The sequence below is a fragment of the Hevea brasiliensis genome, chromosome 3, assembly GCF_030052815.1.
Source record: "Hevea brasiliensis isolate MT/VB/25A 57/8 chromosome 3, ASM3005281v1, whole genome shotgun sequence".
Classification (NCBI taxonomy): Eukaryota; Viridiplantae; Streptophyta; class Magnoliopsida; order Malpighiales; family Euphorbiaceae; genus Hevea; species Hevea brasiliensis.
Genome location: NC_079495.1, coordinates 14,579,227 through 14,598,861, shown reverse-complemented (window position 1 = coordinate 14,598,861; position 19,635 = coordinate 14,579,227). Strand labels below are relative to the sequence as shown.

Below are 19,635 nucleotides of genomic sequence, written 5' to 3'. Positions count from 1 at the left end.
ATAATGAAAGGTATTTTTTTTAAATTAATGTCCCCTTTCACACAAACACACACATTTAGGAGTTAATTTTTTTAAAATTAATATCAATTTTAGATTTTGAAATTTGTTAATGAACTCATATTTTAGTCTTTAATCATAATATTATAATTTTTTTTGCTACATTTTAATTTTTGAAATTTATGCAGTTGGTATCTTATTATTTAATCGGAGTCAAAGAAAATGGTTACTGCCTCATGTATGGTCTAGATTCAACATATTGCATGATATATATCTGTTGTGTAATACTTCTATCAAGAATAACTTTTATCATAATTGCTTTCTGGTCATGTGTTTTTTCATTCTTTGCACATGCTCTAGTCATTTCTTTTCTCTAGCTAATTTATTTCTTATCTTTTTTTCTAAGTACAAATGCATGAATAAACAGACACACAAATCTGTTGATACTTCAATGAAATTTTCATGTACAAATGCATGAAATTTCTTATCTTTCATGTATTTTATGCTTGAATGAAATTTTCATTTTTTGAATCAATATAAATGGACTCCCTCTTCTTCTTTCAAAATCAAAGTGCCATATACAAAATTAATACATTTTCTCTAAGAAATAGTGATTTTTTTTTTCTGTAATTTCTTTTGCTTTTGCAAATTTTTCAAGAATGGTCAAATTTGCATTAAAAATCACAGCAAAGCTTGAAAATGCAACTGATTTACAACCTGCTGGTGGTGCTGATAATGGACGACCATACCTTTTTAAGGTTAATTAACTGTTAACGTGTTTTCTTTTTATTAATTTTTAAGTGCACTAATTTATTTGTGTCTTAATTGCAGTTACAGTGTACAACGTGTCAAGCAGTAAGTGATAATCATATTTGTTTAAGCACTTCTGATCCATCGTCAACTACATATAAGGTAATTTGTAGGATTAATTATTTTGTGAATTTAGTAGAATTATAAATTTTTAGATAATTTGAGAATATTTCAAAACTTTATTAAGTCAAATTATTTAAAGATGCAATGTAAAATTTGAAAAATTACTTAAATGGTCTGGTAGGTTTTTTCAATAGAAAATCTACTTCCAAAATGTTTTGTTCTACATAATTTTCTTAGTTAACTGGACTAATTGGGTTTTACAATCTATTCCATAGTGTAAAGGATGCAATGCACAGGGGTCGGCATCCTTAGTTATCGGCTACGGCCAACCTGTCACTAAGAGTGGACAATATGCAACCCTCATGCACGTCAACTGTGATGGCTTTGAACCCGAGGATTTTACTTTTAGTGGAGACTGGGCATGTCGATCTGTAAGTTATAATTAATTTGATTTAATTTTTAATTTAATTTTTAAAATTAATTTGTTAAAAAATTTTAAATAAGTTTAAATATTAAAATTACAAAACAAGTTGATATATATAATTAATGCAATTTATGGTTTCTAATAATATATAATTTTAAATAATATTTTGAATAATAATGATGATGAGTTATAAATAAATTTAATATGTTGAATTAAAATATATAATATAATACATAGGCAATTAAAATTCTTAGCTATTATTTAAAAAAAAAAGTAATTAGAGAATCCATAGCAAACAAATTATGTTGATACTAAAATTGAAAGGATCAAATCATTAAGTTCTTTAATAAGAAAAATTTTTTGATGACAGAGTTTTTGTTTTATATATATATACTCATCTTTATGATTTGAAATTAACTATTGTTCACTTTTTGTATCTTTGAAAATTAAAGGTTGTCGATGGAAAGTATCATGAATTTCAATTTACTGATGGAAAATTCAAAAAGGAGGAAGACCAGATAAAAATGATTATTTCTAATTTAGAAGCCACCTTTGTGGTTGATCGGACATAACGAGTGATTGTGCAACTTACAATTTGAAAAAATTTATGTAATATTATATTATAATTAACTCCAAGAATAATATATAATGTATCATGATCTTGATTAGTATGATCAATGATATGTAATTTGCTATACAGATTATATGCATAATTGTATACGAAGTAAGATTATGATGGAGTGAATCTATTTATGTATGATTGATTTTTTCAAACTTTATATGATTTGTATTTTTAATTTTATTTATAACGGATTATCTATTCAGGTTCTTTTTTAATTTTCTTTTATGTATTCAATATCTATCACTAATAATTTGAATTTAATTAAATGAATAATTTAACAATATAAATAATCATTTCTATATGGTCTTCCTCCTTTTTGAATTTTCCATCAGTAAATTGAAATTCATGATACTTTCCATCGACGACCTTTAATTTTCAAAGATTCAGAAAGTGAACAAGAGTTAATTTCAAATCATAAAGATGAGTATATATATATAAAACAAAAACTCTGTCATCAAAAAATTTTTCTTATTAAAGACCTTAATGATTTGATCCTTTCAATTTTAGTATCAACATAATTTGTTTGCTATGGATTCTCTAATTACTTTTTTTTTTTAAATAATAGCTAAGAATTTTAATTGCCTATGTATTATATTATATATTTTAATTCAACATATTAAATTTATTTATAACTCATCATCATTATTATTCAAAACATTATTTAAAATTATATTATATTAGTAACCATAAATTGCATTAATTATATATATCAACTTGTTTTGTAATTTTAATATTTAAACTTATTCAAAATTTTTTAACAATTTAATTTTAAAAATTAAATTAAAAATTAAATCACGTTAATTATAACTTACTGATCGGCATGCCCAGTCTCCGCTAAAAATAAAATCCTCGGGTTCAAAACCATCGCAGTTGATGTGCATGAGGGTTGCATATTGTCCGCTCTTAGTGACAGGTTGGCCGTAGCCGATAACTAAGGATGCCGACCCCTGTGCATTGCATCCTTTACACTATGAAATAGATTGTGAAACCCAATTAGTCCAGTTAACTAAGAAAATTATGTAGAACAAAACATTTTGGAATTAGATTTTCTATTGAAAAAACCTACCAAACCATTTAAGTAATTTTTCAAATTTTATGTTGCATCTTTAAATAATTTGACTTAATAAAGTTTTAAAATATTCTCAAATTATCTAAAAATTCATAATTCTACTAAATTCACAAAATAATTAATCCTACAAATTACCTTATATGTAGTTAACGATGGATCAGAAGTGGTTAAACAAATATGTTTATCACTTACTGCTTGACACGTTGTACACTGTAACTGCAATTAAGACACAAATAAATTAGTGCACTTAGAAATTAACAAAAAGAAAACACGTTAACAGTTAATTAACCTTAAAAAGGTATGGTAGTCCATTATCAGCACCACCAGCAGGTTGTAAATCAGTTGCATTTTCAAGCTTTGCTGTGATTTTTAATGCAAATTTGACCATTCTTGAAAAATTTGCAAAAGCTAAAGAAATTACAGGAAAAAAAAAATCACTATTTCTTAGAGAAAATGTATTAATTTTGTATATGGCGCTTTGATTTTGAAAAAAGAAGAGGGAGTCCATTTATATTGATTCAAAAAATGAAAATTTCATTGAAGCATAAAATACATGAAAGATAAGAAATTTCATGCATTTGTACATGAAAATTTCATTGAAGTATCAACAGATTTGTGTCTGTTTATTCATGCATTTGTACTTAGAAAAAAAGATAAGAAATCAATTAGCTAGAGAAAAGAAATGACTAGAGCATGTGCAAAGAATGAAAAAACACATGACCAGAAAGCAATTATGATAAAAGTTATTCTTGATAGAAGTATTACACAACAGATATATATCATGCAATATGTTGAATCGAGACCATACATGAGGCAGTAACCATTTTCTTTGACTCCGATTAAATAATAAGATACCAACTACATAAATTTCAAAAATTAAAATGTAGCAAAAAAAATTATAATATTATAATTAAAGACTAAAATATGAGTTCATTAACAAATTTCAAAATCTAAAATTGATAATTATAAAACTATAATATTAAAATAATTTTTTTTAGGAAAATTTCATTTTCCTTTTTATCATTAACTCCTAAATGTGTGTGTTTGTGTGAAAGGGGACATTAATTTTAAAAAAATACCTTTCATTATTTATAGTATTTATAATTATTTTTTTTATTATTTAATTTAATTTTTAAATTTATATAAATTAAAAATTATTAGTCCTTATAAGTTCAAGGGATTGTCAAAATTATCCATGATTGATTTGATAGTGATAGATTGACCTTTATTTTGATTGACTAAAGAATAATAATAATTATTATTATTATATTTTAAAAAAATTAAATTTAAATTCTATTTTATTTAAAAATTTAAAATTTAATCATTTATATAATTTTAGAATTTATATAAATTTAAAATTCTTAATCCTATTTTATTTAAATTATACTTAATTAAATTTTTATTATAATATAATTTAAAATAAAAATTTATACAGCAATAATTATAAATGAAAAATCAGTTTTTTTTTCAAAATAGTTACTTCATGTTTTTTTTTCTAAAAAAAAATTAGTCTTTTTTTAATAATTAACTAAATAAACAGAAATTCACTTTTTTTTTTGGTAAAATATATATTTTATAAAAACTCATGGATTTCCAATTGAAATTCAAAGTGTTTAACTTCATTTTATATAGCATTTTTCTTTCAAAGACAATTTTTAAATAAATTAATTATAGAATTTATAATTTAATTTTTATTAATAATTTTTTTTAATTAATAATTTTTTTTAATTAATTTGTAATATTAAATTATAATTTATATATTTATCTATAATCTATATATCTATTTATAATCTATAATATATTTTATATAAAAGTGAAAAATGAGAGAATAATAGAATTGACAAAAAAGAATATTATTGAATTTGTTAATATGACAATTTGTCCATCTAAAAATTAAGATAAGGATTTATTATTCTCTAAAAAATTCTTTAATTTAATTATTAGATTAATTTTCTATTTAAATTTAAATTTTATTCTTTTTCTCATCTAATTTTTATTAAAAATTAAATTAATTAATTTATATCATAAATATTTTCTAAGTATAATTTCAGGATTAATAGTTACACATTTTTATTTAATATACTCAATTATTCCTCATCACTCTTTCTTATTCAACTCATCCGACTCGATTACAAATTAATGTAGGAGAGTCTTGCATTGAAACTGTTACACTATGTAAATCTAGCATTCACCAATTGGAGAGTTGAGTATATTTTAAACTACTTGACTGCTAGAGATGAAATATTCTGACTCTTAAATCAGTGTTTTCAATCATTAGAGACTAAGAATTTGATAGAATCACTAGCATCATACAGTGTGAAACTCTATTTATCTTTGATCTTGAAAACTGTAATAAGAGTTATTTAGGATAGGATGGGAAGTCTGATAGAACTCTAATAATGATCTTTAATTTTTCTTAGAGTGAAAGAAAAATAGTATCAAAGTTTAATTATATATATGTAATTCTACCACGGTTCATTATTAGATAAGGATTCTATAATATATAATATATGATTATAATAATACTATATTTTACTCTGTTTGTGAGTATATAAAATTACTTCAAATAAGATATCTTAATTTTTTAACAATAATACCCACTAACTTCAAGTGTGGTTTGTAATTCATACAAATAGCATTAAGGGTATCAGACCAAAACAAAGCCCTCTCCACAAGTTAGTGTTACACTCATTTCATATAGGCATTTTAGGATAGTTTTGCATCCATTTTGCCCTTATATTTTAGTATATTTTATGTTTTTAGCTTTATTTTAGTTTATTTGTTAATTTTAGATACTTTATATTTGATTTTTGTAATTTTGTTGTTTTTGATAGGATTTTGTGGCAAATCGAGGATCAATGAGTGCATTAGGAAGTGATTTGAAGAAATTTGGGATTCTTTAAGCATGGAGGAAAGTTGAAGAAATCAAGCCTTGAAAGAGCAAACCAGCCGAAATTTGCTTGAGACCTTGCTTAAGGTCATGCTCAGGGTAAAGCGGCAATGCTTAAGGTGCAACACAAGTCAAGCATGAGCAGAAAAGTCCATTTTACTATAAGTCTGCCGAGATTTGCTGAAGGTCTGCTTAACCTTAAGCAGACAGTGCGATCAGAGGCTAAATTTGCTAAGAAGCTGCTTAGGGTTAAGCCGAACCCTAAGCGTAATGCCCGTAACGTGAATAGTGTCTTGACTTGGATAATTTTACACCTCATTTTCTATCCACTCCTTTTCTTTTATTTACTTTTAGGGTAACTTTTAGGGACCATATAAATTCATCATTTCCTTATTTTTGCCACAAGAGGAAGAGGGAGAAAAACAAAAAAGGAAAGAAAATTTAATAGAAAGGGAGAGGAGGCGCCATTTTCTCTTGGAGGAGGAGTCACAGACGAGTTTTGAGCTCCAAACCAGAGACCTTGGTTCTTCCACATGGTTTTCCTATTTCAGTCCTTTTATCATGTTTTTCTTTATTCTTCCATCTATATTTCTTGTAAATACCATCATGAGTGAGTAATTTCTTTAGATTTCAGAGTTGGGAAATATGTTTTAGATTAATTTGTGGATTTGGATTGGGTATTTCCTTATTTTATATGAATATGAGTTTTGATTCCTTCCTTGTGTGCTTGATTTACTTGCCTAATGTTGGTACCCATTGGGTATTGTGTTAATCTTTGATTGAAGGACCGAAAGGTGAAGGTCATTGATAGTTAATCAAGGATTGGAACTTAAAATCACCTAGATTTAGAAATAAACTAGGACTTTAAGAGGAATTAATTATTGGTTACAAAACTTCATGGGTTTTAAAGTAATCAAATACATACGAAAGTAGGTTTGGTTATTTTTAGAATACGCTTTGATTTGCTTGAAAAGATATCAAAGAGATTTAGAATCAATTTCCTTCAAACTCTATTTTTCCCTAAAAATTGGAATGCCCAAGACAAATCCCAATTAATTTATGCATAAACCCCAACTCGAATCACTTTTACCATAATTAGACTTTCGCTTAAATTACCCATTGTTAATTTTAGTTTAATTGCGAGCTAGAATTAGAATTTATTTGTTTGCTCTTTACCCATTTCAATTAGATTAATCAATTTACCTTGCTCATTTACATTTACCATTTATTCATTAATCATTAGCCCAAATAATCGCTTCATTCATAGTTTAGTAATCAAACAGCAAATCTCGTGGGAACGATACTTGATTCATCACTTTATTACTTGAGACGACCGTATACTTGCGGATAAGTCACAACAAGTTTTTGGCGCCATGTGGATTTGATTTTTGCTTGATATAGAACGCTTGTTTGTTTGGTTAATTTGGGCATTTTACTTTATTTTCTTTTTACCATTTTACTTTGAGAGTTTGTTTATTTTTTTGTTTTTCAGGTGTTATATTTTATGAGAAGGACAAAAAGTGAAGAAATCAATTTATTCTTTGACCTAAATAGAGAAGACAAGAAAGGCTTTAAGAGCATAATCTAAAAGGAGAAAAGCTGAAATTAAAGCTCAACAACAACAAGAAAGAGCACAAGAGCAAGAGCAAGTACAAGAAGAAATGGCTGACAACAACAACAACAACAATAACAACCGCTCTGTGAAGGATCATGCCTATCCTAACATTGAGATTTCATGCCAAGTATCACAAGACCAAGGGTAGAAGCTAATAATTTTGAATTGAAGCTGCACTTTGTCAAATGGTACAACAAGCACAATTTGGAGGAAATCCAAGTGAAAGTCCACATGTGCATCCGCACACTTTCTTGAGATCGTGATATGTTGAAGATAAATGGAGTTTCGATGATGCAATTCGACTCAGATTATTTCCTTTTTCTCAAGGACCGAGCTAGAGAGTGGTTACATTCTTTGCCACCGGTTCTATCACAACATGGGATGAACTTTCTCAAGCATTTTTAGCTCAATATTTTCCACTAAGCAAGACAATGTCGAGAAATGAGCTGACTTCTTTTAAACCTAGAGATGATGAGAGCTTGTATGAAGCATGGGAGAGGTCCAAGGATTTGCAAAGGAGATGTCCACATCATGGGATTCCTAAGTGGATGCTTGTTCAACACTTTTATAATGGAGTTTCACCACTATTAGGAGTACAATTGATGCATCTTCCGGAGGTGACCTTATGGAGAAATCAAGATGAAGCTTTTTCTCGCTCTTGATAAAATTGCTTATAACAACTACCAATGGAGTTGTGAGAGGAATGAGATCAAGAAACCACCTGGTATGTTTGAGCTTGACGCCATGAATATGATTAATGCTAAGTTTGATGCTTTGACAAAGAAGATGGACAAGTTAAGTATGAAAGTAGATTCTTCAAATGAGGTTCCGTAATACACTAGAAATTGAGTCGCAAATGTCAATTGTGCAGATTTTTCTGTACTTAATCAAGATTTTTCAAGTGAGCAAGTGGATTATGTGGGGAACTATAATCAAAGACCAGGTGGTAACCCATTTTCTGCAACTTATGATCCAGCATGGAGAAACCACCCAAATTTCTCTTGGGGAGGTAGACAAGGGCAAAATCAGAATTTTCAGCAACCTTCTGGATATCAACAAAATCAGAATTTTCAGCAGAATAGAGGGCCTCCTCCTGGAATTTCTAAACCTCAAAATGTACCTGCTCCACCTCTACCACAACAAGCACAACTAGACAAGACAGCTAGATTGGAATCTATGATTGAAACTCTACTTGTGAGCCATCAAAGTCAACAAGAAATGATTTCTCAATTAGCATCTAAAGTGGATCAAATGGCAACACACAACAAGATGTTAGAGAATCAAATAGCTCAACAAGCTAGCTCTTCAAGTAATAAAGCATTTGGGAAGCTTCCTAGCCAACCAGAAAATTCAAGGGAGCATTGCAAGGCTATTACATTGAGAAGTGGAAAAATATTGGAGAATGGGGATAAAAATATTGAAGAGAAAGTTGAAGAAAAGAAAAGCAGAGAAGGAGATGAACAAACTGAAGTTAAAGTTAGAATTGAAGCTGAGAAAGAAAATTCAGTGGAAGAAAAAGGAAGTAAGGAGAGGGAGAGCAAAGAAGAGGAGCCCAAATATGTTGCACCTAAAGCCTACATGCCACCTTTACCATTCCCACAAAGGTTTCAGAAAGCAAAATTGGATAAACAATTTGGGAAGTTTTTGGAGGTATTGAAGTCTTTGCATGTGACTATTCCTTTCACTGATGCCTTAGCACAAATGCCTTCATATGCCAAATTTTTGAAGGAGATTTTATCTAACAAGAAGAAATTGGAGGAATTTGAGATCAGTAGCTCTCACTAAGAAAGCAAAGGCCATTTTGCAAAATAAGCTTCCACCCAAACTGAAAGATCCTGGGAGTTTCTCCATACCATGTCACATTGGGGATATCAGTATAGATAAGGCTTTATGCGACCTTGGAGCCAGTGTTAGTCTGATGCCATTGTCTATCTATGAGAAAGTGAAGATTGGAGAAATGAAGCCTACTACCATATCACTACAGTTAGCAGATAGGTCTATTAAATTTCCAATTGGAGTAGTTGAGAATGTTCCTCTGAAAGTTGGGAAATTTTTCATACCAGTGGACTTTGTGGTATTGGAGATGGAGGAGGATGTACACATTCCTATTATTCTTGGTAGACCTTTCCTTGCTACTGAGCCGTGATTGATGTAAAAAATGGGAGGCTTACATTAGAAGTTGGGGAAGAGAAAGTTGAATTTAATTTGTTTCAAGCAATGAAAAAGAAAGATGATTCAAACTCATGCTTGAGAGTTGATGTGATAGATGAAGAAGTTAGAGAAGTGCTTAAAAAGCAACATCCTAAAGATCCCTTAGAAGCTTGTTTGGTTCATAACATCAAAAAAAAGGATGAGATTGAAGAAGCTGCAGAATATGCTACAATTTTGGAAGGAAATCCACCATTGCCTATGGCTGATATTGAAAAGATTGGGGACTTGAAGCGAGAAACGACTTCATCATCAAAGTTTGAAAAAGGTGAAGCACCTAAGGTAGAGTTGAAACCTCTTCCAACAAATCTCAGGTATGCTTTTCTAGGGCAATATTCTACATATCCTCGTGATTGTTAGTGCTAAATTGACTGATTGTGAGGTTGAAAAATTATTGAGAGTTCTTAGGAAGCATAGAAGGATAATTGGTTATACCATTGATGATATTAAAGGAATACATCCTTCTGTGTGCATGCATAGAATTTTGTTGGAAAATGACCATAAAGCCTCTCGAGAATCACAAAGGAGATTGAATCCAAACATGAAAGAGGTTGTGAAAAAGGAGATCTTGAAATTGCTTGATGCAGGTATCATTTACCCTTTCGACAAAGAATTGGGTAAGTCCAGTCATGTTGTACCTAAGAAAGGGGGCATCACAAGAGTTAGAAATGAAAATGATGAACTAATACCTACAAGAATCAGAATCGATGGAGAATGTGTATAGATTATAGGAAATTGAATAAGGCAACTAGAAAGGACCATTTTCCATTACCATTTATAGATCAAATGCTTGAGAGACTAGCTCATCATTCTTATTTTTGCTATTTGATGGCTATTCAGTGGTTCTTTCAGATCCCTATTCACCTGCATGATCGTGATAAAACTACCTTCACATGTCCTTATGGTACCTTTGCAAATCGAAGGATGCAATTTCGACTATGTAATGCCCCGCTACATTTCAACGATGTATGATGTCCATATTTTCGACATGATTGAGGGTATTATGGAAGTGTTCATGGATGATTTTTCCGTATGGTAAATCTTTTGATGAATGCTTATCTAACTTGTCTAAGGTTTTGCAGAGATGTGAAGAGTTCAATTTAGTTTTGAATTGGGAAAAGTGCCATTTTATGGTACAAGAAGGAATTGTTTTGGGCCATCTTGTATCAAACAGGTATTGAGGTGGATAAATCAAAGGTAGAAATTATTGAGAAAATGCCACCCCCAACATCTGTGAAGGGAGTGAGGCGTTTCTTGGGGCATGCTGAATTTTATAGAAGATTCATCAAGGATTTCTCTAAGATTTCTAAACCTCTTACCAATTTATTGAGTAAAGATGTGGAATTTAATTTTGATACTAATTGTGTGAATGCTTTTTGCAGGATAAAGGAAGCTTTGATATCCGCTCCTATTATGCAAACACCCGATTGGTCATTACCTTTGAGTTAATGTGCGATGCTAGTGATTATGCCATTGGGGCTGTTTTGGGACAAAGGAAAGATAAGAAGGTGTATGCAATATACTATGCAAGTAGGACCTTAGATGATGCTCAAATAAAGTACTCTACTACAGAAAAAGAGTTTTTGGCAAGAGTATTTGCAGTAGACAAATTCAGTCCTATCTTGTGGGGTCTAAGGTAATAGTGTACACGAATCATGCAGCTATCAAGTATCTCCTTCAGAAAAAAGAGGCTAAACCTAGATTGATAAGGTGGGTGTTACTCCTTCAAGAGTTTGACTTGGAAATTAAAGATAAGAAAGGAGTAGAAAATGTGGTAGCGGATCATCTATCTAGATTGAGGCAAGAACAAGGAGACAACTGGGAAAAGAGCCCCAATAGATGATTATTTTCCGATGAGCAATTGTTAGTAATCATGAATACAAAACCCCTTGGTATGCAGATTTTGTGAACTATCTAGTGTGTGGAATCCTTCCACCGATTTAACATGGCAAAGAAAAGAAGAAATTTCTCTTTGATGTGAAGAATTATGATTGGGAGGAACCATTTTTGTTCAAGAGATGTGGAGATGGGCTGATTAGAAGATGTTTAGCTGATGAGGAGATAGGGAATGTTATCAAAGATTGCCATTCTTCACTTTATGGGGGTCATATGAGTGTGACAAAGACTGCAGAAAAAGTTCTTCAAGCAGGGTTCTTTTGGCCACACATGTTTAAGGATGTGAGGAAGTTTGTAAATGCATGTGATAGGTGTCAAAGGATGGGTAATATCTCAAAGAGAGATGAAATGCCCCTCCAAAATATATTGGAAGTGGAACTATTTGATGTGTGGGGCATTGATTTCATGGGACCTTTTCCATCATCCTTGGGACACAAATACATTTTAGTTGGAGTAGATTATGTGAGCAAATGGGTTGAAGCTATACCATCTCCAACTAATGATGTAAGAGTTGTGATTAAATTCCTTAAAAAGTTCATTTTTACAAGATTTGGAACTCCACGTGCCATTATAAGTGATGGAGGTTCTCATTTTTGCAACCATCAATTTGAAAGATTATTGCAAAAATATGGTGTGAAGCATAAGGTTGCAACACCCTACCATCCACAAACTAGTGGTCAAGTGGAGATTTCCAATAGAGAGCTGAAAAGAATTCTTGAGAAAACAATGAATTGTTCGAGGAAAGATTGGTCACTAAAGTTAGATGATGCTCTTTGGGCCTATAGAATGTACCTTTAAAACCCCTATCAAAACTACCCCATTTAGATTGGTTTATGGGAAGGCTTGTCATTTACCTTTGGAGTTGGAGCATAGAGCATATTGGGCCATAAGGACACTGAACTTTGACTTAAAAACTGCAGGAGAAAAAAGAATGCTGCAACTAAATGAACTTGAGGAGCTTAGATTGGATGCTTATGAAAATGCCAAGCTTTACAAGGAAAGAACTAAGAAATGGCATGATAAGCATATTAGGAGGAAAGAATTTCAAGAAGGTGATGTTGTTCTCCTATACAATTCTAGGTTAAGGTTATTTCCAGGAAAATTGAAGTCAAGATGGTCAGGGCCCTACATCGTTATAAAAGTATACCCCTATGGAGTCATGAGATAAGCAATGAGACCTCGTGGACTTTCAAAGTTAATGGGCAGAGATTAAAACATTATATTGTTGGAGAACCCACGCAAAAGTTTGTAGAGGTTTCATGGCTTGGTTCTCTAGTCGTGATACTTAGGAGAATTGGAGTGGAAGGTCAAGCTTAAGACCTTAAACAAGCGCTTCTTGGGAGGCAACCTGCGTATCCTTTTATAGTTCATTAATTTTCCATTTCATTTCACTTTCGCCACCTCATTAATCTCAAAAGTGACATTTGTTTATCTTTTGTAGGTAATTCATGAAGATTGGGCAAGTTTACACTTGTTGCAAAAACAAAGAATTAAAGGGAAGCAAGTATAAGCAACATTCTCGCACTTTATGCAAGGCTCGTGAACAAGAACACCTTTAAACTTGTGCTAAATTGCTGATATTACAACTACTTGATAGCATATGTTTGATTTTGTGTTTTGTGTAAATTCTGTGAAATGCAACTTGAATGAGGATCAATTTTGATATTTAGGACCGATGAGAGCTTTATTGAAGTGCAAAAATAATGTTTGTTAAGTTTCACCTTTAGTGTATATATAATTTTGTAGTCCGATAGGAATTTGCATGCTTTTGTTGGAATTGTCGCTAATTTCGCAACTGCAGATTTTGCCATCGCTCATGCTACTGCTCATGCCGCTAAAAAGGTCAATTTCTACATTTTTTCCGCAATTCTTGGTTGATTGGAACTTGTCCAAATGTCAAAAATATGCTTTTGGTGTAAGTTTAGAAAGGAGACCATTTCATTTAAATGTGCAAAAGGATAGTCACAATTGGTGCCTAAAATGAACAATGATTGCAAAAGCTAAATGAACATGTGCTATGCTTAGTAAGTTTATGAGAGAGATGAACCAAATCCCTAAATTTTATGGTGTTTGTGTGTATTTGGTAATTCCGAGGGTTACAATAGCATTCCATAACTTTTGGATCGATTTTGGTAAGCAAAACCACAATTTTGCCCAAAACTCGCGAAACTTGTCGATGACATTGCTTGTCAAGCAAAGTCTTAAGCAACTTCACAACCTTATGCCTAACCCTAAGCATGGCCCAAAATACCACATGTCTACCCCACATTTTAAAAGGCCCAAAGATTTCCGCCAATTTTCCAAAACCTCGCTAACACTCCCGATAAACCTCGCCGACTTCCTTCCTCACGCCATTTTTTCCTAGCAGTGAAGCCGAAAGGTTTCCTCCTTTTCATTAAAATGGTAAGAACCAAAATGTGGTCCTCTCACAAACCCAAACTCAAGTGGACTTCGACATTCTCACAAATCTAAAATGGGTACTCCATCCTCATTACCCATAAACCCTAACCTCACCCGCCACTACCTCACCCCCACCACCACAAACGCCATTACCACAATCACCACCACCTCGCCACCGCCCGCCCAAGCCAAATACCACCTCTCATTCCGCCGACTCTCTCGCCGCAATCCGAGCCGCCAAATGAAACACCACCATCGACACCCATTCCCGTAACCAACGCTCGACTGCTCCTACCCAAACAAAAACAAAAGGGAAAACAAAAAGGGCCGCAGTAGACTCAAAGAAACCCCGTTTAAAAGGAAACGAGTACCCTCCGTCCCTTTCGACTTAAACTCTCCACCTCACCTTCCGAACTGCTTAGCAAAAGGACCTGTGTCCTCTCGCAAACCCCAAAGACTGGGTCCAAACACCAAGAACTCCGCCTCCCTTACATTCTCCAAAGACTGGCTATCCGCAGATACTATAGAGGAGGTAATTTCTCCATTACCCTGGGCTTTTAGGGATATGGATATGAAAAAGGCCTATGAGAAATTGCTTTCTAAAACTATTTTGGCAAACAAGTATATGGATGAGCAGATTTTGAAAGAATTAGGCATTTATGACTCAGATTTGTCTATTTGGATGTTATTAGTGGATTGATTTTGCTAAAATTAGGGAACCAGGTACAAGGATCTAACCTCGAATTTTTGAGTTCCCTAAAGTTGAGTTTCAAACCAACAGTGCCTGAACATAAAGATATGATATATTTTCGATGTGCTGGACTTGATAGGGAGTTAGACATAGGTGCTTTGAATGCCATTTTTGGTTTTCAGGATTCGGGGTATAAACACATTGAGTGGCAAAGAAACTGCTTATGACCTGCTCAATTCTGGAAAGATATTGCACCATTTGGAGGTTATTATAGACAGAGGATCGCAAAAGCCTCTAGGATAGTTGACCATGTATTGAAATACCTCCATAGGTTCATTACTTACACTGCTTTAGGAAGGGGACACAGAATGTGATTGTGGGTGCTGGGATTTGTTTCTATTGTGGTGCATGAAGGAGAGAAAACAAGTAAGTACAGCCCATTTCATAGCTACTCATTGGCACCAAATTGTCACCAAGCATACTAAAGGTAGTATTGTTTTTGGGGGTATATAATCGCCATAGCAAAATCATTTAGCTTTGATGCTAGTCTATATAAATTGCTGCTGGGAATCATACATAGACAAAGACCATGTTGTCGCATATGGATGTTTGTGAGAAAATAGGCCACACATATGCTCAACATAAAGACTCGATACCCCCTCAAAAACCCCACCACTTTTGCAATCACTGAACCACAACCAACCTCTACCCCACACTTCTCAGACATGTTATCCATCTTAAAATCCTTGGAATCCGTGATAACAAATTTCACTCATCCAACCATCCGCTTCCTCACCGATACCACGTAAATTCTTGCTTCCTTGAAAACTTAGAAATCAAAATTGTAACCATGGGTCAGTAGCAGGTTAACCAAAAGACGAACCTATAAAAGAAACTTTTAAAGAGTTTTTTATCTCTTAAAAAGAAACAGTACCAACATCAACTTCAAATGTTGGAGCTTTACAACAATCTGGCCCAATCCTACAACAATTTATATCATTGGGGCCAAGCCATGTTTCAAGAAATGAAAGACTTAACAGAAAACTTGAAACCGCTCAAGCTTGGATCACAATGAACCAACCGCAGAACTCAAGGCGCACTCGATGCAAAGAACAAAGGCTTGATAGCGTAACTTGATCAAGAGTGTTAGCTTTAATTTTTGTTTTTAAGTTTATTTTGTAACTGCTTATTTTAGCTTTCAAACTTTGGTAATGGTTGTAATACTTTGGTACTTAGTTTTTATTATTATCTCTGCACTTCTTTCCTTTAGTTTACTTTATTTTATTTTATCTTCTGATATGGACATAAACACTCTGTGAATGTTTCTTAGTTTAATTTTTGATTTAACTGTTCCATTTTATTTCTTTACACTTTTTCATTTTCTTGACCATTATTTTTGCACTTTATCTTTTCTTCAATCCTAATTTTGTTGACATTGATGAGTTGCACAATTTTCTTTGAGCCGCAACTGTTCCACATCAGTTGGAGGTAACAGCTTACCTTTTACAATTTATGCTTATGGTATGTTGCCAATGCTTATGCTTTCGCTTTACCCTACGCAACAGGTTAAGCAACATCTTAAGCAGTGTAAATTCATACATTTGGGATACCTTTTCACATTTTTCTCTCTAAAGCTTCATTGTTAATATCATTTTGAGCTAATTTTGAATTCTTGAGCTTATACTGATTTAATCCCCAATTGTATATATTACATTAATTGATTAGTTTACACAATTTTGCCCATCTTTGTATTCATTTTAAACATTGAGGACAATGTTTCATTTGAGTTTGGGGGTGAGGGCAAAATTTTTGCAAAATTTTTAAAATTTTCTTTAAAATTTTCATTCATTCATTCATTTATTGCATTTCATTCATCCATATACAGATAATCTATACACTTTTACATATACCACACACATGTCTATACCCATACACGTACATTTGCATATAGTTTTCATATAGATTACACTTAGTTTTAATTTGATTTATGCATTCATTTTAGGATCATGCATATCATAAAAATAAATTTTTACCTTGTCCTTAGAGGATTGAGAATTGCTTTGAAGAGCAATTAAGCTTACTTTTAGAAGGGTTTGATGGATTGAAAGTTCTAGATAGGTGCAAAGTTATTAGATTCTTGCTTTAGTTTATATCTTCTTAGCCAAGGGCCACCCAATCAATTGCATTGACTTTAAGTGCCTAGAGAAAACTCTAAGGTGAGAAGTAGCTAATTGATGTCTCACCAATCCTAGAACAATCTTCCTAAACCTTTCAAGGCGAAATCATAGCATACACTTGAAAAAGATATGATCTAGGCATTCTTTGAATTTTAAATCCATATTTTAGCCTTAGCCAACCTCACTTAAAAATTTCCCTTTGGAACCAATTTGAGCCTACATTTATCCCTCTTATTCCTTTAGAACCCACATTAATGCCTAGCCATAACCCAAACACTTACCTACCCTCCATGAGAATAATTCTTTGAGTGATAGATACACTTAAAAAAATATATAAAAATAAAAAAAAAATAAATAATAATTAGTTGGGAGAATTGGCTAAAGTAAAAAGGCTAGCAAATCCAATTATGGTATATAAAGTAATTCACCACCCAAGTACACAAAGAAATGAGTTTGGGGGTGAATTGAAAGGGACAATTGTAATTCAAAGTCAATGTTATTTATGTAGTCCCTCTAAAAGCTTCAAAATTATATGCTAGTATTGGTGAATAGTTGTAAAGTTCCTTCTCCAAATTGATTCAAAAAAAAAAAATGTGTGTCTTGATCTTTTAATAATTTGATTATTATAATATTTTGTTACCATTATCCCTTTCTTGTTAGCCACATTATCACCCCCGAAGCCCCATTACAACAGTTGAAAGTCCTTTTGATCTTTTGATGGTGTTTTGCTACATTAGTGGAGATTGGAATAGGAGAATTGCCTATGGGATTGTGATATCATTAATCCATTCATTTACTTCCATCATTATTTGAGACACTTTAGCTTATGGATTACCCTATAGTCTATTTAGGCATGATTATTCTTTGTGATTGATTGGTTTGGGTTTAATGATATGGATAATTGACCCAAGGCTAAGCGGTGATAACTTTGGTAAGGATTGAATTCTTTGCATCTTGAAAGTGGGTATATGGTTTGTTGGTGGCCAAAGGTAAGCTTGAGAGTTTGGATAAGTAATTTTCATAAATTTAAGGTAAGGTACCCCAAATTGTTTTAATTGTTTTAATTTGCTTGAGGACAAGCAAAGGTTTAAGTTTGGGGGAATTTGTTACACTCATTTCATATAGTCATTTTAGGTAGTTTTGCATCCATTTTGCCCTTATATTTTAGTATATTTTATGTTTTTAGCTTTATTTTAGTTTATTTGTTAATTTTAGATACTTTATATTTGATTTTTGTAATTTTGTTGTTTTGATAGGATTTTGTGGCAAAGCGAGGATCAATGAGTGCATGAGGAAGTGATTTGAAGAAATTTGGGATTCTTTAAGCATGGAGGAAAGTTGAAGAAATCAAGCCTTGAAAGAGCAAACCAAATTAAATTTGCTTGAGACCTTGCTTAAGGTCATGCTCAGGGTAAAGCGGCAATGCTTAAGGTGCAACACAAGTCAAGCATGAGCAGAAAAGTCCATTTTACTATAAGTCTGCCGAGATTTGCTGAAGGTCTGCTTAACCTTAAGCAGACAGTGCGACCAGAGGCTAAATTTGCTAAGAAGTCGCTAGGGTTAAGCCGAACCCTGCTGAATGCCCTAACGTGAATAGTGCTGCTGACTTGGATAATTTTACACCTCATTTTCTATCCACTCCTTGTCTTTTATTTACTTTTAGGGTAACTTTTAGGGACCATATAAATTCATCATTTCCTTATTTTTGCCACAAGAGGAAGAGGGAGAAAAACAAAGAGGAAAGAAAATTTAATAGAAAGGGAGAGGAGGCGCCATTTTCTCTTGGAGGAGGAGTCACAGACGAGTTTTGAGCTCGTAAACCAGAGACCTTGGTTCTTCCACCTGGGTTTTCCTATTTCAGTCCTTTTATCATGTTTTTCTTTATTCTTCCATCTATATTTCTTGTAAATACCATCATGAGTGAGTAATTTCTTTAGATTTCAGAGTTGGGAAATATGTTTTAGATTAATTTGTGGATTTGGATTGGGTATTTCCTTATTTTATATGAATATGAGTTTTGATTCCTTCCTTGTGTGCTTGATTTACTTGCCTAATGTTGGTACCCATTGGGTATTGTGTTAATCTTTGATTGAAGGACCGAAAGGTGAAGGTCATTGATAGTTAATCAAGGATTGGAACTTAAAATCACCTAGATTTAGAAATAAACTAGGACTTTAAGAGGAATTAATTATTTGTTACAAAACTTCATGGGTTTTAAAGTAATCAAATACATACGAAAGTAGGTTTGGTTATTTTTAGAATACGCTTTGATTTGCTTGAAAAAGATATCAAAGAGATTTAGAATCAATTTCCTTCAAACTCTATTTTTCCCTAAAAATTGGAATGCCCAAGACAAATCCCAATTAATTTATGCATAAACCTCCAACTCTGGAATCACTTTTACCATAATTAGACTTTCGTTTAAATTACCCATTGTTAATTTTAGTTTAATTGCGAGCTAGAATTAGAATTTATTTGTTTGCTCTTTACCCATTTCAATTAGATTAATCAATTTACCTTGCTCATTTACATTTACCATTTATTCATTAATCATTAGCCCAAATAATCGCTTCATTCATAGTTTAGTAATCAAACAACAAATCCTCGTGGGAACGATACTTGATTCATCACTTTATTACTTGAGACGACCCGTATACTTGCGGATAAGTCACAACAGTTAGGAGTCTCTAGGGATGGCAATTCGGATTGGTAGATCACATTCATGTTAGCACAAATATAATACAAGCACGATTAAAAGTTGACATAAATATGA

At 32.3% G+C, this 19,635-nt stretch overlaps 1 protein-coding gene and 1 non-coding gene across 2 annotated transcripts; one reads left to right on the top strand and one right to left on the bottom strand.

Moving 5' to 3' along the window:
* The first annotated feature begins 656 nt into the window (after positions 1–656).
* On the top strand, positions 657–1,866 carry LOC131178322 (uncharacterized). The gene is made up of 4 exons (XM_058143279.1): positions 657–755; positions 829–909; positions 1,146–1,301; positions 1,747–1,866. Exons 1-4 carry the CDS (start codon positions 657–659, stop codon positions 1,864–1,866), a joined length of 456 nt encoding a protein of 151 aa, XP_057999262.1.
* A 6,054-nt stretch (positions 1,867–7,920) lies between these two features.
* On the bottom strand, positions 7,921–8,028 carry LOC131179029 (small nucleolar RNA R71). The gene has a single exon (XR_009148036.1). It is a non-coding gene; the product is annotated as a small nucleolar RNA R71 (small nucleolar RNA).
* Between the last annotated feature and the right edge of the window lie 11,607 nt (positions 8,029–19,635).

What these genes read in the sequence shown, in the direction of transcription:
- LOC131178322 (XM_058143279.1), top strand. Translation starts at nt 657, where the DNA reads ATGGTCAAATTTGCATTAAAAATCACAGCAAAGCTTGAAAATGCAACT. An exon ending in GACGACCATACCTTTTTAAG is followed by an intron (nt 756 to 828) that starts GTTAATTAACTG and finishes TCTTAATTGCAG; the next exon opens with TTACAGTGTACAACGTGTCA. An exon ending in GAGACTGGGCATGTCGATCT is followed by an intron (nt 1,302 to 1,746) that starts GTAAGTTATAAT and finishes TGAAAATTAAAG; the next exon opens with GTTGTCGATGGAAAGTATCA.